The 22,707-nt window shown below is 41.7% G+C and overlaps 1 protein-coding gene and 1 non-coding gene across 5 annotated transcripts in view; both read right to left on the bottom strand.

The window, feature by feature from the left end:
• ATP8A2 (ATPase phospholipid transporting 8A2) overlaps positions 1–22,707 on the bottom strand; it is a 752,313-nt gene that overhangs the window by 157,909 nt on the left and 571,697 nt on the right. For all 4 annotated transcript variants that reach the window (XM_053563905.1, XM_053563906.1, XM_053563907.1 and 1 more), the window contains 3 exons: positions 4,031–4,092; positions 3,455–3,511; positions 1,882–1,989 (listed from right to left, as the gene is read on the bottom strand). In XM_053563905.1, the coding sequence (XP_053419880.1) occupies positions 1,882–1,989; positions 3,455–3,511; positions 4,031–4,092 (227 nt within the window). The remainder of the gene's footprint in view (positions 1–1,881; positions 1,990–3,454; positions 3,512–4,030; positions 4,093–22,707) is intronic.
• On the bottom strand, positions 15,498–15,713 carry LOC128567159 (small nucleolar RNA U3). The gene has a single exon (XR_008374802.1). It is a non-coding gene; the product is annotated as a small nucleolar RNA U3 (small nucleolar RNA).

Raw genomic sequence — 22,707 nt, 5'->3', positions numbered from 1 at the left:
CAATTGTGCTGCTTTACAATAACATTGCAGGAAGTGTCTTTGCTGGGGAATACTCATGTTGCTGTACAACAGTCTGGGTTCATTCAACATTCTCTCACTTCCTCTATTGTCTGGATTTGGAAAAGAACTGTAAACCACATTATGCATTTGTCCCCTGTCCTTACAGACAGAGAACATGCAAGCCTGCTCTTGCAGGATGAAGCCGTGCTGCTCCGTGCCCACACTACTCTCAGGCCCCTCACAGCCTGGGTATTCAGATGGCTGATGCACAGGTGAAAAGGCAGGCAGGGCCGCCTTGGATAATCTCACACAAAATTGTTACTATCATCTAGACTCGAGTGGACCCAGGAACTTTTGTTCATTTCTTTACAGAGTAAGTGAGGCAGAGGTAGTAGCCAGGTATGTCACAGGCAAGCCTGCTCATAAAATTCCTGGGACAGGCCCACCAGGGGAAGCCTGACACACAGTTCTTCCCTTCCCACCTCTGGTTCAGTCCACAGCACAAACATCTTCTGCAAATGTAGGTAGATGTCTCAGGGCAACTTCCAATCTCCTCAGTGCACAGCCCTTGCAAAGAGGTGCATATTGGCCTAGATTTGGGGGGAGGGCCAGACAGGCAGGGCAGTGGATTTTGGCTCTTTGGGAAGGAAACCTGAGGTACCAGGACCCCAGAGAATGGACTAGAAATGGGAAGACTGGCTTCATGCACCATGGTTTTCACTCTGTGCAAAGAGATACACTATGCAGGAAGCACAGAGGCCCCAGAACATAGGGCCTGGGTGAGAGCAACCCCAGGGTACCTCTATGGGGTCCACCTGGAGCTCTTGGCCTGCACAGCTTCTCTGGGAAATTGAGGAGGTTTGGACCACAGTCTGCCAAGCTCCTTCCTTTCCACACCTGAAACCATGGGATTCTATGATCTAATTTGTCATTGTTCGGCTTAACCTCAAATACTGGACAAAAATAATATAAAAGAAAAGGACATATAAAAAATATTCAAACCACTGAGCCCATTGCTCAAAATAATAGCCAAAAAATAGCCAGGCATTGTGGTGGGTGCTTGTAGTCCCAGCTACTGGGGAGGTTGAGGCAAGAGAATCACTTAAGCCCAAGGAGTTTGAGTTTGCTGTGAGCTGTGATGCTGCAGCACTCTACCCAGGGCGACACCTTGAGACTCTGTCTCAAAAAAAAAAAAAATATTCAAACAAATATAGAGGTCTTTAATCTCAGCCTCTCTAGTTCAAAGAGATGAACCATGAGAGATTTCTGGCTCATCAATGATCTGGTTAATAGAGCTATTATATTTCTATTTCATAGGCAACCAATTATCACCTAATCAGAGTGCAATATCGAAGCTATCATCAACATAATCACAGGAATACTAATACACAAGACGGCTCCCATTCCCAAAGAGCCACAAGTTGTACATATCAGTGCTATGTATAATTAACACAGAATCTGTTATGGAAATGTGGACATGCTGGGCAAGTCAGAAGATTTAAGTTGACGATTTTTCACATTGCTTAAAATTTCAGGGTGGGCATGGTAGCTCATGCCTGTAATCCTAGCATTTTGGGAGGTCAGGTTGGGAGGATAGCACCAGCTCAGGAGTTCAAGTTCAGCTGAGGAGCTGAGGGCAACATTGTGAGACCTTATCTCTACACAACATTTAAAAAAATTTTTCAAATGCCATTTCTATGGACTAGACAACCCCTTCAAGATGCCCTGATTTGGTTTATCTCCTGATAAATTCTTAAAGAAGCAGGTACCAGCAACCTCTCCTCATGGTTATTGTAAGACACAGAAAGCCCACGCACTCACACATGGAAAACACTGTTGTCACAAGATACAGGACGTACACTCACAATTAGTAGCACTGACCTGTCCTTTCATATCAGGAGCAATGGGAATGGTGGGCCAGATGGTTGAGTAGACGCCAAAAAACACCAGCCAGATCAGCATGCTTCCCCAGACAGCTAGGTGACTGAACTGCAGAGGAAAGCAGACCCTCAGGACATCTCACTGGCTGGGCAGAGTCACTTGAACCCCTCCTGCTGCAGAAGCCCCCACACCCAAGTTACCCTTCCCTGTGGAAAGGGGTAACTATTTATTGGGGAGTTCAATCTTCCTGATTCTCTTTTCTCAGAATTTTTAACAACAAATTCAAGTAATTAATGGCCCCAAACCACCCTGAAAAACATGCTTTTGCTGTCACAACTGACTTTCCTCTAAGATCTATCCTATAGTGACAGCAAGGGACCTCTCAGTTCATGGCAAGTATTTGTTCCACCCTTGGATTCCACAGAACAAGGGCTCATTAACCTAGTAAGAGAACGGTTGAACACACAAAATGAACATGGTGTTTTTACTTAAAATTCTGAGACTTTAATTGTTCTGTTCATTTTGCAAGTTTTGTTTTTTTTTTAAATCTGGAATGGCTATTACACCTTAACAATGCTCCTTTAAATGTCTAAGTTGTTATTTTTTTCTCCTTTGCCCTGTAGTATGATGATCCTTAGCTTCTTCCTTTCTTTCACGCCTTACAATCTAATCCATCTACAAGCCCGGTTAGCTTTTCAAAAAACAAAAATACATCCAGACTCTGACTACTTCATAGCACCTCTTCCTCTAACTCCCAGCCTAAGTCACCATCTCTTCTGACCTGGATTAATTGCCACTGTCTTCTGAGGAGTCCCTGATTGCACAATGACCTCCCACCCCCATTCCCACTTTTCTTAGCAGAACATTTAAAAAGCAGCCAGGTCATGACATTCTGTGAGAGATAAACAAGAAACATTACTTATAATCCTCAAATGCTAGAAATAACCAAAATGTCTAAAATAAAAGGCTAATGAAATAAATAATGGAGCATCTATAAAGATTGATACTCTGGAATCATGAACATGGAATACGACTTCGTTGAATTGTACAGTAAATTGCACATAAACTTTATGTCCTGTACTTTAAGGCATAGAAAAAAGTACCTGGTATATTTTTAAGTACAAGAAGGTTACAAAACTCTGTTTCATAATGTATCATCTTACCAAAAAATACACACACATGCATATATGGAGTAAAGTCTGGAAGATTACAGATAATAGTGTTAGTAACTGTCTCTGGGTGGTAAAATCATGGGATTTATTTTTTCATCCTTCTGTATTTTCCACATGTGTGTGTATATATGGGTTTTGGCTTTTTTTCTCACAATGGGCATATACATTTGAACTGAGGTGACTGTTAACAGCTTACAGCCTTATTTGGTGTTTGAGTAAATGAATCACCCAGAAACTCTGGACTGCAAATTTGCCCTGATAAAGATCAAACCACAATTTTTACATGCTAATTTTAAAATAAGATAGCTAGATATTGCTTATTGTTTCCACAGGCTTTAAAAAAAATCCTAGCATAAAAAATATCTATACTGGATAAGGAAAAAAATTCTATAAAAACTTACTTTAGTCCAAGCTGTAGTTTCCAAACCAGCTTTCAGGCAAACAGTAACAACAACATACTGTGAAAAGAAAGAAAAGTTTGGAAAAACACATTATCCTCAGTGAGTTATTTTCACTTTCCATGAGAAATTCCTCTCTGTTCCAGAGCTGATTCCTCCAAGGAACCGGTACTTCGCAAGTACTCTAGGGACTGTTTTTAGGAAAGATACAGGCAGATTTACTACCAGAGAAACTCATTCTAGTGATGGTCTATTCACAAATAATAGCTTTGCCCCTTTTCTTAGCTTGGATGATTTGGGCTAAATCACATTCCTGAGTGTTTCCTTTCAAGGGTAGATGTGAAATAATCATTTGAAAACCAGGCAATCTGCTAATCATCTGTCCAGAAATTGTGACTCTGTGTCACCTTCAAAAGCAATGCAGTAAAGATTTCACAACCATGCTGAACTTTAAGGAATCTATAAAACAGAGTTTGAATATTTGAAAGAGATAGTAATAAAGAGGAAGGCCACATAAAGGGTATAAAGATTATAACCCACACCTAGACCTTTTAAGAATGGCTCAATAAGCAAACTTACTGTGTAAACAATATTTCCAACAAATAAATAGTCCGTAGCATGACCACTGGCCAACGCAGTATCTGCAAAATAAATAAGATACCATTAATTTCCAAAAAGCTGGGCCTGGCCATCTATTTTACTCGGAACATTATAAATGGAATTTTAGAAATATCAACAAAACACAAGGGCACTTCAAAATTGCATCGTCTGTGATTCTAATGCCTACTTCTCTAACTCCGAATCCTTTCATCTTAGATTTTCTCCAAATGAAGCAAATAAATTGTCAAAACCCAAACAACCAAACATTTGATCCACATTGAAATTTACATCTTTATAAATATATTTTTATCCAGCTTTTTAAAAAAAGAATAAGCATATACTAATCTCTCCTTATTAAGTGCTAGCATTGTACCTTCTTCAAGTGTTCATTTAATATTCATCATTAATTTTTGATATTTGGGAATTGTGGACCAATGACAGAAGAAAACCATATGAATACAAAATCAATTCATCATGACTAAACTCAGAACGAATTTTGGGTGATATTCATGACTCATGTCCTCATTTGCAGCTACATGCACTTTTGGAGTCTATAAACTAGGAAATGCAAGCATCCAATGAGAGATGTTTAGAAAACACAACCGGGATGTTGAAACTTCAATTTTCATATATATTTTTTTCTTTTCAAGAATGGTTATTAAACTGCATATAACAATTGCTAAGGAGAATGTTAGTAGAATTGTCTAATTCCTGTCAGCTAGTCCTACTCAGAGAAGCGTGGTTTTTATCCTGAGGGGTCAAAGGCTCTTTTAAGATAAGGAACAATTTCTTTGGATGACATTGACAACCTGCTTTCACTCTTTTCTATACTCAGATCTGTGGCCCACAAGCTGGGTAGATGGGGATTTCTGGGTAAAATTTCCAACCCAGTAGCTAGTGTATTTGTGATTTACCCAACTGCTCTATGATTTACCCAATTGCTTGCTGAAGAATCTCACTTTCATTAAAGAATCAAGAGCTCCTGTTTTTCCCAAAGTAGTGTAAGTTGTGGAAGAACAGGATAATTATGAGTCCCTGGATCCAGCTCCCAGGTACACACTTTCTCTTGATTCTAGACAGGTAAAGGGAAGATTACCCAGCAAAGTGACACCACAGGCTGCACGAGGCACAGCCCTAAACAAAGGGCTTGTTTCTGAGGGAAGTCAGAGTCATACCAGGAGAACAGAGAGAAATGTGGCCACTGAGTTAACAAAAAGGAACAAGCCCACAGCTTAGGGGAGGGGTGGTGAAGAGACAGCAGAGCTTTAGCAGGAGCTCTCTAAAAAGGAAGTAGGTGGGGGCGGCGCCTGTGGCTCAGTGAGTAGGACTCCGGCCCCATATACCAAGGGTGGTAGGTTCGAACCCTGCCCCGGCCAAATTGCAATAAAAAAATAGCCGGGTATTGTGGCAGGTGCCTGTAGTCCCAGCTACTCAGGAGGCTGAGGCAAGAGAATTGCCTAAGTCCAAGAGCTGGAGGTTGCTGAGAACTGTGACGCCACGGCACTCTACTGAGGGTGACAAAGTGAAACTCTTGTCTCTAAAAAAAAAAGAAGTAGGGGGAAAAGTTCAAAAATTAAGGGACAGGCTAAATTAACCTCAAGAAGGCAACAAACTACTGATATGCTCACTAGCAAACAGCTGTTCCTCACTGCAGCAGTTCCCTTCTCAGTAACTGGCCCTACTTTAAAAGACATGCCTTAGTAAAGAAACACTTGAGTTTAGACAGGAGACCATTTCTTTGATTCTAATATAGATTATAGCCTTTAAAGGAACACCTTTATTCTTCTTTTAAGTTCTCAACAAATATTTATTTAATCTCCTTTATGCCCCAGTACTATTATGAGAACTGGGGAGAGAAGGGCCCTGTTTGCATGGAGCTTGCACCATAGCGAGGGAGAAAGAACACAGACTCACATACAGACACACAATGAAACATGAAGTGTGTAAGTGCTATGAAGAAATACAAGGTAGAGTAATAGAATACAGAGACCAGGGTTGCTATTTAAGGTAAGGGGTTCCAGAAAAATCCTTGAGGAAGTGACATTTTAGCATATCCGAATCATGTGAGGGAGAGAGTTAAATGATTATCTAGAGAATGAGTGCACCAGGCAGAGAAGAGAAACTGCCAAGGGTCTGAACACAAGCAGCCCTCTGTGAGGTCAGAGACCAGTATGAGACCAGCCAGCTAGAGGCACTGGGAGGAGGAAGGAGGAATGTAGAATCAGAGAGGCAAATGAATGCAGACCATGGAGAATTCTTAACCGTGACAGGTAACCCCTGGAGAATTCTGAGCTGGCAATGAAATGGTATGAGTTAGCCTTCTTAAAGAAACAGATCATAGGGCGGCACCTGCGGCTCAGTGAGTAGGGCGCCGGCCCCATATACCGAGGGTGGCGGGTTCAAACCCAGCCCCGGCCAAACTGCAACAAAAAAATAGCTGGGCAATGTGGTGCGTGCCTGTAGTCCCAGCTACTCTGGAGGCTGAGGGAAGAGAATCATCTAAGCCCAAGAGCTGGAGGTTTCTGTGAGCTGTGACGCCACAGCACTCAACTGTGGGTGATAAAGTGAGACTTTGTCTCTAAAAAAAAAAAAAAAAAAAAATTAAGAAATAGATGATGGGCAACCATAAATGCCATAACAACAAACGCAAAGGCAGCTTGGAAACAGTACTGGTGGAATCACAGCTGTGTAGTCTAACTTGATAGTCACCACTAGCTGCATTTAGTTGTTTACAGTTAAGAAAATTAAAGTAAAATAAAATACAATGAAGAAATTCAGTTTCTACCAGGGGCTGGGGAGGACGAGGAGAAAGAGCAGTTATAGCTGATGGTTGTACAACTTCCTGAACGTGATTAAGAACTTTGAATTGTATGTTTAAAATGGTTAAAATGGCAAAGCTTATTATGTTTTACTATAACAAAACACTAATAAAAAATGGATCATAGAACCCAAACTTTTAAAACTGTTAGGATAAAACATAGCAATAACTCTTTATAGCCTTGTATTTGGCAATAGTTTCTTAGATATGAGATTAAAAGTACATCGACAAAAGAAAAAAGTAGATGAATTGGACTTCACAGAAATTAAAAACTTCTGTGCTCTAAAGGGGACCACCAAGAAAGTAAAAAGACAACCTGAAGAGTGGAGAAAATATTTGCAAATTATATATCTGACAAGGAACATGTATTCAGAGTACATTAAGAACTTTTACAACCCACTAGTATAAAGAAAAAAAAACAAAAACCTAATTTAAAAATAGGCAAAAACTCTGAATAGACCTTTTTGCAAACAAAGTATATGAATGGCCAAGTGTACGAAGAGAAGCTCAACATCATCAGCCATCAAGGTAACACAAAATCAAAACCACAATGAGATATCGCTTAGCACTCACTCAGGAGGCTATAATAAAATAGACAAATAATTACAAGAGTTTGTGAGGATGTGGATAAATTAAGTCCCTCGTACATTGCTGGTGAGAAAGTAAAATGGTAAAGACATTTTGTATGCAGTTCTTCGTAATGATAATGCATAGCTGGGCTCTGGGATATCCACCTATAGTCCCAGCTACTCAGGAGGCTGAAATGGGAAGGTGGCTGGAGCCCAGCAGTTTGAGGCTGCCTTTGTGCTATGATTATGCCTGTAAGTAGCCACTGTACTCCAGCCTGGGTGACACAGTGAGACCCTATCTCAAAAACAATAACAAAAGCTGCGAAGTTACTGTATGACCCAGCAATTCCACTCCTAGGTACATAAAGAAATTCAAATATAGGGCTGGGCACAATGGCTCTCGCCTATAATCCTAGCACTCTGGGAGGCCGAGGTGGGCAGATTGCTTGAGTTCATGAGTTCCAGACCAGCCTGAGCCTCAGCAAGAGTGAGATTCCATCTCTAAAAATAGCCAGGCATTATGGTAGGTGCCTGTAATCCCAGCTACTCGGGAGGCTGAGGCAAGAGGATCGCTTAAGACCAGGAATTTGAGGTTGCTATGAGCTGTGATACCACGGCACTATATTCAGGGTGACAAAGTGAAACTCTATCTGAAAAAAAAAGGAAAGAAATTCAAACATATAAATAACCTGTAAAAACTGATATGAATGTCACAGCAGCACTGTTCATAATAACCCATTCATAACCTGAATGTCGCCAACTGGTGAATTGATAAATAAATGTGGTATATCAATACAATAGAATATTAGGCTATAAAAGAACGAAGTGCTGACACATGCTACAACATGTATAATGCATAAATCCTTATGTTAAGTGAAAGAAGACAGACACAAAAGGCCAGGTACCGCATGCTTCTCTCTGTCTGAAATGTCCAGAACAGCTATATACATTCTGTAGGGTGAGTGCAGATCAGTGGTTGTCAGAAACTGCAGAGTGTTTGGAAGAAATAGGGAATGACTGTTAACAGGTAGAGGGCTCTTCTCAGGGGCAGAGAAATCTTCTCTAATTGATTGCGGTGATGGTGTACAAGTTCGTGGGAAAATTAAAAACCACAGAATCATAGTACACTTCAAACAGATTAATTGTATGGAATATAAATGGCTGAATAAAGCTGTCATACAAACATTCAGTTCCTCAGTCATTTGAAATAGTCAGTTAATATTGCACATGTGGCTAGATGCTGCTGCTAGCACTGATACAGAACCTCTCCGTCCTCACGTAAAGTTCTATTGGACAGTGCAGGTCCAGACGGGGAGTAGCTATGACAGGGGCTGGTAAGAAGTAATAGAACTGACAGGATTTGCTCATAATTTGGATGTTGGGCTGAAAAAAATGTGAGGAATCAATCCTGCTACCAGGGTTTTTGGCCCGAGCACCCAGGTAAATAGTGGTTTCTTAAATGGTGAGCACTGGCTCTGGCCAGGTTAATACAGAGTACTGAATAACAGTAGAGCAAGTGAAAACTCAGTACCACATGATCAGGTTCATAATAGGAAGAACAGTTAGCAATGACACACAGCTGTATCACAAGAGAAATAAAAGGATAATCAGAAAGGTGACGTTGAGGGAAGAAATTGGAGATAGTGGAATAAATCCCAGTAATGAAAATTAAAAGATCCCATTGCAGCCCTGCTGTCTTGTTCCTGCTCTGCCATTATTTTGTTTTTTTAAAATTTCAGGTTCTAAGTCTTAATTCTTCTCCTATGAAATAGAGGTTTTATATCACATGTAGATGATGATGACTGAATCACTTCTAAAGGTCCTTTCAGATAGGTGACTGTAAAAGGCGACAGTCTACCTTCTTAGCTGCTAAATCAGCTGCCCCCCACACATTTAGCAGGAGAAACTTGAGAGCTTCAGATCCTCCCCCTCTTCCTCAATTTACGATGAGTTCCTAGTCTCCATCTCAGACTCTCCATGCTCGTCCATGAGGAGTGACCATTTTAGTTGGAAAAGAAAGGGTCTGTGTCCCTAAATGTTCCACCTGAATGACACCTGCAGGGAACCTAGAGAAATCTGTGATGAGATGGAAAAGTTACAAGGTATGGGAGACTAAGGTGAAAATCGAAGTTTGCAGGTTTCGAAAACTTTTTGAATTTTCTTTTCTTATCAAAATTTCTAATGTTCGTTGATTCATGGACTAAAACATATCAGACATACAAAATATTTGTCTAATATGGAGGTTTAAAAATGTATTTCCTATTTTATGGGTATACATATAAACATAAAATTGTTAACCACTATAATACTTTAAACACTTATCATATGACAGGCAAGAGTTCTAAGCATTTTACATGTATTAATGCATTAGCTCCTTAAATGCTTTAATAACCTCATGAAATAGCATTATTATCTGCATCTTTCAGACCAGGAAACTGCTACAGCAAAGAGAAATCAAATCATATGTCCAAGGTCACAGTAACAAACTGTAAATTTTGAAAGTAAGAGCTTTTTTTCATTAACTGAGTTAGAAAAATAGACCCCAAAGAATTAAAGGAGACAACTTTAAGGGGAAAAACAGACCAAGAAGTACCCTTGTGAAATACCAACACCCAAAGGGAAGGAAATCTGAGGTGAACAGAAAATTAGATTCATATGACAGAAGTGGGCACCACATGAGGAAATACACACAGTGAGCCCTTCAGGAGCAGAAGGAATACCTGAGACCTGACCTTTTATTGTGAGTTTGTGTGGGGCATTTCATAAGTCCAGTTTTTCAACCTCTGCACCATTGACATTTTGGGTCAGATACTTTTTGTGGGAGCATCCCTGGACTCCACCCATTAGATGTCAGCAGCACCACCCTAGTTGTGACAATCAAAAATATCTGCAGACATTGCCAAATGTCTTCAGGGGGCAAAATCAACTGTGGTTGAGAATCACTGACTTAGAGGAAAGAAAGAGGAGGAAATGGAATAAGCAGAGAGAACACGTTCTCATCTCTCCAGCCAGGCTGAGGAGGTGATAGGGTGGACATAATCGTCTACAAGGTCAGAGAGAAACAGAGGAAGGCTTTAGGTGGAGGTGATGGAGTTCACAGAACTGTTTAAACTTTTACAAGGGCGCAAACTTTCTGATCACCTTGGGGCGGTTAACTTGGGAAGAGAGTACATTCACGGAGAGGGACCATTCAGACTTACTGAACACAGAGCTGGCAGGGTGGCAAGAATGAAAGAGAGAAATGTAAAGAACATTTTCCCTCTGTGGCTTAGGCTTTCACAATGCATTAATTTCTAACCTGTCAGAATGAATGCTACCGGCAGTCAATAAAATGTTTACACTTAAGGTCATTTGAGCATTAAACTCTAGTAAAGAAAAGCTAAACCTAATATCATTTCAGTTCATCATTCTGAAGAGATAACAACATTGCAGTTTAGTTTTCAGCTTAGGAAAGAGTTTCCCCTTCCCCAAAGCTAATACCATTTAGAAATAACTTACTCCCTTAAAGGAGAAACTCCCAGACCAAGATGAGATTTCAGGACTTTATTAAGAGCCTCTGGAAAGACAGCATCCTCCAAACAATTTTCAGTCATCACCTTGGGTACCTTGTGGGGAAAACCCCCCATTAGACAGTTACAATTCAACTATTTTAGAGGCAAACACCTGTGGGCATCATTCCTTCTTTTTTTTTTTTTGTAGCGACAGTCTCACTTTATGGCCCTCTGTAGAGTGCCATGGCCTCACACAGCTCACAGCAACCTCCAACTCCTGGGCTTAAGCGATTCTCTTGCCTCAGCCTCCTGAGAGCAGCTGGGACTACAGGCGCCCGCCACAACGCCCGGCTATTTTTTGGTTGCAGTTTGGCCGGGGCAGGTTTGAACCCGCCACCCTCGGTATATGGGGCCGGCGCCTTACTGACTGAGCCACAGGCGCCGCCGAAGGGCATCATTCCTTCTTAAAATCTGCCAATAAGGTGCTCCTAAACAAAAGAATATAAGTCCTTAAGAAGACATTGGTGTATAGGGTGGCATCTGTGGCTCAGTGGGTAGGGCACTGGTCCCATATACCGAGAGTGGCAGGTTCAAACCCGGCCCCGGCAAAACTGCAACAACAACAAAAAAATTAGCCGGGCATTGTGGCGGGTGCCTATAGTCCCAGCTACTCAAGAGGCTGAGGCAAGAGAATTGCCTAAGTCCAAGAGTTGGAGTTGCTGTGAGCTATGTGATGCCACGGCACTCTGTCGAGGGCGATAAAATGAGACTCTGTCTCTACAAAAAAAAAAAAAAAAAGAAGAAGAAGAAGCCATTGGTGTATAAACATACTGACAAACTACTTGTTGATAATTCAAGGTTGGAAAAGCCCAACTTGATTGTGCAGTTTATTTCTCAAGCAAAGTTGTTGACAAAATCCTCCCTCCCACTCTGCTTCATCTTAAGGGCACTGCTATGATACTAGTACTCCTCACAAGAAAATATCTTTCTGTCATTTTACTGTCTTTATTTTAGTTATTTTTTTGAAAGGTGGGAAAAGTATACTTTTTTGAAAGGTGGGAAAAGATGTCCCCAAACCTATGTGAATAGTTGAGCTCCCCTCAATAGGTTTCCACTAGCAGGGGTGTTCAACCTTTTGGCTTCTCTCCATACCTCTGGAAGAATAAGAATTGTCTTGGGCCACACATTAAATACACAAACACCAATAAAAGCTGATGAGCAAAAACAAACAACAAAAAAAGTCTAGGCATACTTTCTGTGATATCTCACACCACAGATAAGCAAAAAAATCCTCACATAATTGGAATGCAGTCCATGAGCCACAGGTTGGACAACCCTAAATGTAATAAGTACATTATTTCAGAGAAAGCAATATGGGAGTATAGGTGGATATTTAAGGGTGGGTGTGGAGGCAGCTGAGAGGGAAAAGGAAATTTCAGGGAAAAAGGAGATTAGTCTACATCAGGCAGGGTGGAAAAGGTGTGCTGAGGAGACAGGGTGGGGTTACAGGGGTGCCTGCAAGAATGGGTGAGGTCAGCAAGGGTCAAATCTTGTGAGGCTCTAAAAAGGTCCCTATAAAGGAAATCCATGCAAAGAGCCTGTGAAGAGATGTGACCTCACCAGACCTTTGTTTTCTTACTTTAACCAGAGTGGAGCTGAGCCTTCCTAGCAGAAACCATCCATCATTAGTATACAAAGGCCCATTGCATCAGAACAGCTGAATTTACCTGAACCCCTGAGATCAGTAAGCCTTCTACAAATCCAGGAGCAGATCCACCCTTGGGAAAGGGCTGAGCTGAGAGAGGGCATTATCTGTGCCCCAAATCCCAGGGGAAAACTTTCACAGGGTAAGGAAAAAGAGTAGGAAAAATTCCCCACCTGCTGGGTTTGATAAAACACTGAGTCATTTTGAAAACAGTTTGTGATTGCAAATGATGTAAAACCTAATATAATGCTTATTACACACATGAAGAGGGTCATAAAATGATAGAGAGCCTGTCCCGGGCTCTTAGAAACAATACAGTGTTATTGCTTCAGGATCCACTGACCCAAGGCAGAAGGCCAGGCTATTCTCACACACTTAATATTATTTGCAAAATCTGGTTGGGTCCAGGGACCCACAGAATGTAGGATTAGCCAAATGAGGTCTGGAAACCTAGTCACTAAAACAGACTCTTGCAAACAACTGGGACAAAACCACAGGGGCCGTCCACATTAGCAGTAACGGCCCAAAAATGCTGCATGCAAAAACCTCTTTGAAAAACACTTGTGGGAAAAGCCACAATTTGTCCAAAAAATATGTCTCATTTTATGAACAGACAGAATGATGAAGGAACTTATTTCAGAATATTCCAAAGGACTAAGTTGATGCCATTTTTTAAAGATGCCATTTTGATTAAATGCTCATTAAAAACATTACATCATCACCCAGCTAAACCACAAAATATGTTCAGAAATGGCTCTGACAAAGGACAAGATCTGCAGACAAAGTTATATAGCATAGTGCTGCATGGTCAAGAAATAACAGGGTTTAATGATCTGGAAAACAGACGGGGTGTGCATATGTGTCTACTGTCAGTGCGGTAACAATCAGTGCACACCTCAGTTGGTACACTAGGCATCTCCCTCCTAGGACTCAGCAGGCAGAGTCAAGGTGGAAGTGGCACCATTCCCCGGACATCCAGGCAATGGCCAAGACATTCTGGTTGGAAAGCAGATGCTAAGCTCCTCTTGCTTTACCCTCTCTCCCCCCTCACTTCAAGAACTTTCGGCAGCCCTCTAACACCAGCTGCACCAGCTCCCTTCTAACCTGAAATACTCCAGGAGCTCACAGGAGGCACACACAGCCAGCTACGACTAGACTTGCATCAAGAGTGAAGACATAGTCCAACTTTAAGATAATTAATTAAAGAATAAACTTCGAGAACTTTACCTGGTCATACTGTATTGTACCATACTTGAAATTGTACTATACTGTACTATACTATAATTGAAACTATTCTTTCTGTTTCCAACATAATGAATTCATGAAGAGAAAAATTACTTTTTCCTTTCTCTGTAAAGAGTGGCATAAAATATTGGAGGGTGCTTTATAAAAGGTAGGGTTTATACAAGTGTTAGTGATTACATTACATTTGTAACCAGCACTGCTGGGTCAAATTTGTGGTTACATAAACCTTTTGCTGGATTTTTTTCTTCTCTATTGCCATTTCTGCTGGATAAAGTTAAGGACATGAAACTCAAATTTCAATCTTTTTTTAATGCTTTTGTTTAGTAAAAATAGATTTGAAAAAGGAAGTAAAAATGATACAAAGTAAATTTGCAATGTTAAAACAGTCACCTAGCGAGGCTACAAAACAGTCACCTAGCGAGGCTGCAACATGTTTCTTACTGTTGGCTGTATGGCTAAGTGACATTTCCTGGCCTTCTGCGAAAGGTGGGCCCTTACAATGGTTCTTGCCAATCAGACGTGAGCAGAAATGATGGATCACTTCCTGGTAGACACAGTTAAGGGCAAACAATACCCATCCTCCAAATGATCTTTTCTCGTCCCTCCCAGAGTTGAGGCGGAGGGTGCACTAATGGAGTCCCCCTGTGTTGATATGGACCAGGGTATGTTTTAATCAGCAGGTGGACATGGACATGACCATCACGATGGAAGAGGATGACACTCACAGACCTTAGAAGTGGGAGATGCAGGGATATGGGGGAAGCACCAGGTGGGTGAGGAGGCAGAGAGGGCAGCCAGAGGACGGCCCACGGCCCTAGCAGAAAAGAACAGGTCAGGCAGGGTCCATATACTGAGAAAATTTAGGATTAGATAATCTGAGTAATTCTGGTGGGCTCTGGGCTACGGGGGGTGGGTCCCCTGGTGACAGGTGCCTCCAGAGTAATGGAAGGGTGGGGGTGGGAACACTGGCTTGGCCTGAGTGAGGGTGCAGTGAAGGTGTGGCTGGAGGTGTGGTTGGTTTGTGTATCAAAGGCACACATGCAGGGGAATCATGTGCTGTATTCAGGAATTAGCTAGCCCTGGGAGAGGCAGTCTTTCCACTATCAAGACCCCATATGCCAGAGCATCAAGAATATGGAAAATAGTGGCCCACGCCTATAATCCTAGCACTGTGGGAGGCCAAGGCAGGCAGATTGCCTGGGGTTATAGGTTTTTTTGTTTTTTTTTTTACTATTTTATTTTGTTTACTTATTTATTTATTTTGCAGTTTTTGGTTGGGGCTGGGTTTGAACTCCCTCTGGCATATGGGACCAGCAACCTACTCCTTTGAGTCACAGGTGCCGCCCAAGATTTAACTGACTTTTCACATACGACCTACGATCACCACCTACTTGGAATCAAAAACAAAAAACAGCCGGGACAGTTTCTCAAGATAACACACAACCTCATCTCTAACCCCCAAAAAACAGTTGTTCTAAAAAGCAAATCACTGCATAAAAAGTACTTCAAACTGAGAAGCTTACGGGCCACTTGTTAAATGCCTCACAAAAAGAAAAAAGAAAAAAAAAAAAGCAAAAGAACCCTGCTTCTATTCGTGAAACCATTAGCTATAAGGGAAACCACTCAGACTGCATCCTCTCCCTCTTACTCCCCCAAAGGAAGAGAAGAACGATCATCAATGGCAAACGGCAATTCCACTAATGCAACACCAAGAGCTGGCTTCACGCTGAGGAGAGAACGCTGAGCCGCCTCCTCATGGTTTCTGGTGCTCTACACATTCAGAGAGACTTCTCTAGTAACGAACTATAGAAATGATCCCTGAAAGTATAGTCTTGGGGTTACAGGTTTGAGACCAGTCTGAACCAGAGAGAGACCCCATCTCTAAAAATAGCCGGGTGTTGTAGTGGGTGCCTGTAGTCCCAGCTACTCAGGAGGCTGAGGCAAGAGGATTGCTTGAGTCCAAGAGTTGCAGGTTGCTGTGAGCTATGATGCCACAGCACTCTACCAAGGGCCATACAGTGAGACTCTTTAAAAAAAAAAAAAGAATATGGAAAATAAGAAAAACACAGTCGGGTGGCACCTGTAGCTCAGTGAGTAGGGCGCCGGCCTTATATACTGAGGATGGCGGGTTCGAATTTGGCCCGAGCCAAACTGCAACAAAAAATAGCTGGGCATTGTGGTGGGCACCTGTGGTCCCAGCTACTCAGAAGCCTAAGGCAGGAAGATCACCTGAGCCCTAGAGCTGGAGGTTTGTGAGCTGTGATGCCATAGCACTATACTGAGGATGACAAAGTGAGACCCTGTCTTTAAAAAAACTTTTTTAAAAAATGAAAAAAACCAAACAAACAAACCACAGTCAATACACCCTTGAAGTGAATTTCTCCCACTAGACAGTGACATGGTGAGAAGCAAATCTTTGTGGGCACAGCCCCTGGGATTCTTTAGCTTAAGACACCTTCATTCAGCTTCCTCTGAGCGTGAAATCTGGGAACACTGCTCACACTTCCTTACAGCATCACACCAGACTCAGCTGTTTAAAATACACATAACACAGCATTTATTAAAAGAGACAGTGAAACACAAAAAATATTGAACTGAATGAAAACAATGGCCCTTTCCACCCAGTTTCGTGTTTCAGGATGTATGAGGCGGAACACTGTCATTATATAGAAAAGCAATTGCTCAAGTCGGAGCTTTACCTTAGCTGTTCTTACTGCATTTGAAATCAACCAAAGCCTGTCTTCTTCAGAGAAGTTTCTCTTCAAGTCCCTTGCCCAGCCTGCGATGGGATCACTTGTTCTTTTCTTGCTTATACGTTTGAGTTCTCTGTGGATTCTGGTTATTAAACCTTTGTCGGAGACATAACCTGCAAATATCTTCTCCCATTCTGAGGACCGTTTGCTTGCTATACTTACTGTGTTCTTGGCTGTGCAGAAGCTTTTTAGTTTGATCAGGTCTCAGTAGTGTATTTTTGAAGCTGTTTCAATTGCCCGGGGGGTCCTCCTCATAAAATACTCACCCAGACCAATTTCTTCAAGGGTTTTCCCTGCACTCTCTTCTAGTATTTTTATAGTTTCATGTCTTAAGTTTAAATCTTTAATCCAGTGAGAGTCTATCTTAGTTAATGGTGAAAGGTGTGGGTCCAGTTTCAATCTTCTACAGGTTGCCAGCCAGTTCACCCAGCACCGTTTGTTAAATAGGGAATCTTTTCCCCACTGAATGCTTTTAATTGGCTTGTCAAAGATCAAATAATGGTAAGGAGATGGATTCATCTCTTGGTTCTCCATTCTGTTCCAGACATCTTCTTCTCTATTTTTGTGCCAGTACCATGCTGTTTTGATCACTATCGACTTGTAGTATAGTCTGAGGTCTGGTAGCGTGATTCCTCCTGCTTTGTTTTTATTTTTGAGTAATGTCTTGGCTATTCAAGGTTTTTTCTAATTCCATATAAAACGAAGTATTGTTTTTTCAAGATCTTTAAAGTATGACAGTGGAGCTTTAATGGGGATTGCATTAAAATTATATATTGCTTTGGGTAGTATGGACATTTTAACAATGTTGATTCTTCGGAGCCATGAGCATGGTATGTTTTTCCACTTGTTAACATTTTCAGCTATTTCTTTTCTTAGAGTTTCATAGTTCTCTTTATAGAGATATTTCATGTGCTTTGTTAGATAAACTCCCAAATATTTCATGTTCTTTGGCACTACTGTGAATGGAAAAGAGTCCTTACCTATTTTTTCAGCTTGACTATTGTTGGTATATATAAAGGCTACAGATTTATGAATGTTGCTTTTGTAACCTGAGACGCTGCTATATTCCTTGATCACTTCTAAGACTTTTGTAGTAGAATCCCTGGTGTTTTCCAGATATACAATCATATCATCTGCGAAGAGTGAAAGTTTGATCTCTTCTGACCCTATATGGATACCCTTGATCGCCTTTTCTTCCCTAATTTCAGCCTACAGACATATGAAAAAACGCTCATCATCTTTAATCATCAGAGAAATGCAAATAAAAACTACTTTGAGATATCATCTAACTCCAGTAAGATTAGCCCATAGACCAGAGATGTTGGCGTGGATGTGGAGAAAAGGGAACAATTCTACACTGCTGGTGGGAATGCAAATTAATACATTCCTTTTGAAAGATGTTTGGAGAACACTTAGAGATCTAAAAATAGACCTGCCATTCAATCCTATAATTCCTCTACTAGGCATATACCCAGAAGACCAAAAATCACATCATAACAAAGATATTTGTACCAGAATGTTTATTGCAGCCCTATTCATAATTGCTAAGTCATGGAAAAAGCCCAAGTGCCCATCGATCTACTAATGGATTAATAAATTGTGGTATATGTATATCACGGAATATTATGCAGCCTTAAAGAAAGATGGAGACTTTACCTCTTTCATGTTTACATGGATGGAGCTGGAACATATTCTTCTTAGTGAAGTATCTCAAGAATGGAATAAAAAGTATCCAATGTACTCAGCCCTACTATGAAACTAATTTATGGCTTTCACATGAAAGTTATAACACAGTTATAACCCAAGAATAGGGGAAAGGGAGAAAGGGAGGGGGGCAGAGGGCGGGTGATTGGTGGGATTACACCTGTGGTGCATCTTACAAGGGTACATGTGAAACTTAGTAAATGTAGAATGTAAATATCTTAACACAATAACTAAGAAAATGCCAGGAAGGCTATGTTAACTAGTGTGATGAAAATGTGTCAAACGGTCCATAAAACCAGTGTATGGTGCCCCATGATTGCATTAATGTACACAGCTATGATTTAATAAAAAAAAAAATTAAAAAAAAGGAAACCAGGGCGGCGCCTGTGGCTCAGTAAGTAGGGCGCCGGCCCCATATGCCGAGGGTGGCGGGTTCAAACCCAGCCCTGGCCAAACTGCAACCAAAAAATAGCCGGGCATTGTGGCGGGCGCCTGTAGTCCCAGCTGCTTGGGAGGCTGAGGCAAAAGAATCGCGTAAGCCCAAGAGTTAGAGGTTGCTGTGAGCCGTGTGACGCCACGGCACTCTACCCGAGGGCGGTACAGTGAGACTCTGTCTCTACAAAAAAAAAAAAAAAAGGAAACCAACCAAAGCAAACAAAGAATTTCCATTTGAATTTGGAAAGCTCATAATACATGTTAGAAACCAGTGACTTAGATTTATGAGTTCTAGTTTTATTTGTGTAATCTAAAAAATGTTCAGAATATTCTGCCTTTCTAGTTGTTTGGAAGCAAGCTCCCTTTCCTTCACTTGTGTGTGTCAGGATTGTATGAATATCACACTCTGCCCTTTCCATAGGTCTTCTCAGATGTCAGAGGCCACAGGGCCTCCTTCTGTGCCATTTAGCTCTTCAGGCCCATCTTGGAATCTTTTAAATTTATTTTAGACCTTTTCTAAACTGCACACAGTACTGTCAGTGACTTTTAAAGGGGAACAAAATGCCAGCGTGTTGTTTCTTTAAAATATAGCATTTTGTTGGCCTTTGTGGCTGCAAAAGCACATTCTCCTGATAGGTTTAAGACACAGATCAGGTGGAGCAGGGAACCTTCCAATTCTACCTCCTAGCCCCCACTCTCTTCTCTACCACCATAATCACTACACTGGACCACACAAGAGGTCACCAACTGGACTCCAACAATCATCCTTGCCCATGTGGTTATATTAAAAGAAATCACAACATATGGCTCAATGGTTTCCATTACACTTACATTCCAAGGCCATCTGTGCCCCACAATCCTACACCTAACCCCACTCCCTACCCCACATATGCCTTCTTTAACTTGGAGCCATTTCCTCACCCCAAACTATTCATTCCCACCACCTGAAACTTTCCTCTGTTCTTTTCCTAAGCTCACTTCTACTTATCCATCAACTCTATTGCCACATCCTCCAGGAAGCAGCCCTGAAAACGCAGCCCAGGTTGGTTTTTCTTGGAATACCTTCCATTGATCTTGACCTTCTGCTTTGATAACACTCTTGTTACAGTCTGACCTTCTCGATGTGTAAGTCCCAGGAAGGCAGGGAACCTGTCTGTTATATACATTACTGCATCCTCAGAACCCACCAGGAGCCTGGCATAAGGAAAATACTCATTTATCTTCTGTTTTGTTTTTTTTTTAATGAGTGAATAATTGAGTTTAAGAAGTTGCAACCTCACAGAACAGTGGCGGTCCTGCCCAAATTTAGCTTAATGGGAAATTATGCAAATCATCAGTATTGACATGATATAAAACACTCGAGTTTACACTAACAAGGTTTACAGATCAGAAATAGTTTAACCTAATAAGACCCCACAGTGCCATAGGGTGAGAGAGGTATGCTAAATTTTATTTTATATGTTTATTAAAAAGTATAAAATAGTCTTCTCCCAATGTTGAAAGGCCCTTTAGCTGAATTAATTCTATACAAAAGTATCCATATGGTAATTTTTCTTCTTAAAAGGTGGAACAATTGTTTCCATGGTGTGGGCTCTGAGGAATCAAGAACAAATTTTTTAGGAGCCCTTTTCTGCTGTTAAGTATATTCTCTTTCCATCAGCTCCCTCTGAAATTCCATCAAGAAAAATCTGAAAATTTCCTGTTATAAAATCAAAACTGATTTTATGTTCTTTTGCTAATAACCACATTCCACTTCAAGAAGGGTTGCTCAATTATGCTAACTGGACATACCAGTGGGAAAGCTGAGTGTGGGTGACACCAGGGCTCCTGATGAACTTTGGTCCCTGTGGAGGTGACATCCTGATTTCAACCTAGAATCACTTTTCAGATCACAGGGTAGGAGTTGCTGGCACACCATGGGAGTAAGCATAAGGTTGTGATGGTTGGAAGAAATCTGATTTACTGAATTGCTTGAGCGGAAAAATTTATTTTGAAACTTGAAATGAATCATCACAAACTCCATCAACAAAGGAGTGCTTTGAAAAGTCTCTCCAAAACCACACAAAAATAAGCAAAGCAAAATTATTGGAACATTCTAGGGAATGAACAATGTACCCACACCTTCTCAAAAATCTTTCTTCCCAATGATTATGTTGTCGTGCTCAAAGTAAACAGCCCTTGTATGTACCCAAGCCTCTCTACGTGGATGGTGAAGAGAGAATTTTCTAGTACAACTCTCCATCTTTATGACACAATTCACACAGTATCAGATGGAGAGATGAAGCTACTGTAGGGACCTTAATCTCTGGTCAAGGGACACCACAACAGGGCTCTGGGTATGGGCTGGGACCTGAAGGATGGCTTCTGGCTGCACCTGGTGGGTGGGGAGAGGCCTAGAGGTGCTCATCTGCTAGACCAGGGTTCTATAGACTTCGGAAGCACCCCAGTTTGTTTCAAACTGGTGCGTGCTTCCAGGCCTCTTTGTGGGTGGAGCAGATATATCTTTCCAAACTCTTATTATCAGAGTATAGTAAGAACTCACTTGTACTGAAGACAGCAAATCAGCACACATAAACAAGTAATCCAATTAGATGACATACTGGTCCTCTGGAATTTAACAATCTTTCTTAATTCCGCCACTGACTCCCTGCTACCCCCACCCTCACTCCCCCACCCCCCAAAAAACCAACCCATAATCTTGACAAATCCTGTGTACTTCTGTGCAGAGCAGTCCACCCCATCATGTAACTCCCACTACCAACCCTGCACTGAGAAAAAGTCCCCACCAGGTAGGCACACTCTATCCCTCCCTCCCTCCTTTGCCCCTTTTCTAGCCGAGACCCTCTCTCTGTGCTATGGCTGCTTGGCTGGAGGTGGTGCTGCCCACCACGCAGGGGATCCTGGAAGTAGACAGAGGCACATTCAGTGGCCAGGAGGATTAGGAAGGGGGAGGAGGCCTGTGTTGGTCTATTTGGGCTGCTACAACAAAACACCATAAATGCATGGCTTATAAACAGAAGTTTATTTCTCACCATTCTGGAGGCTGCAAGTGCAAGATGCGTGCACTGGCAGGTTCAGTGTTGGGTGAGGATCCGTTCCTCATGTGGTAGAGGAACAAATGAGCTCTCTGAGGTCCCTCTTACAGGGCTTTCATCCCATTCACGAAGGTTTCACACTCATGACCTAATCACCTCCCAAAGGCCTCACCTCCTACTGCCATCACCTTGTGGGGCAGGTTTCAACATAGGAATTTGGGGGACATATGAACATTCAGACAGCAGGAGGTTACCACACTACTGTCCTGAAACATTCATCAGAGTCTGACAAAGAACGGTCAATAGTGCAGCTTCCCCCACCCCTGACAGCTCAGGTCCTGGCAAGGAACGTGCCTTCTTCCCACCTTTCTCACATCTCTCCTGTCCCATCTGACCCCTACTCATCTTCCAAGAACTCCCTGACTCACTAGACCAGGTTGTGTTTCTGTATTATAAGCCTCACCCATAGCCCATAGCCGGTGATTAAGCAATGTTGGAAACACCTGACCACGAACTCTGATTTGGGTGAGACCGTGTGGACAAGACAGGCAGCATCAGGTTTGCTGATGTCTATGTCCAGGGCATTCTCAGAGGGCCCAGCATGTCACAGGTGTGCCACAATCTTGCACACCTTTCCCCACTCACAAAAATTGATTCAAGATGGATAAAGGACTTAAACTTAAGGCATGAAACAATAAAAATCCTCCAAGAAAGCATAGGAAAAACACTGGAAGATATTGGCCTGGGGAAAGACTTCATGAAGAAGACTGCCATGGCAATTGCAACAACAACAAAAATAAACAAATGGGACTTCATTAAACTGAAAAGCTTCTGTACAGCTAAGGAGACAATAACCAAAGCAAAGAGACAACCTACACAATGGGAAAGGATATTTGCATAT

This window comes from Nycticebus coucang, chromosome 15 (assembly GCF_027406575.1).
Source record: "Nycticebus coucang isolate mNycCou1 chromosome 15, mNycCou1.pri, whole genome shotgun sequence".
NCBI classification, from domain to species: domain Eukaryota; kingdom Metazoa; phylum Chordata; class Mammalia; order Primates; family Lorisidae; genus Nycticebus; species Nycticebus coucang.
The sequence above is the reverse complement of the archived record's forward strand: the minus strand, read 5'-3'. Positions and strand labels throughout refer to the sequence as shown.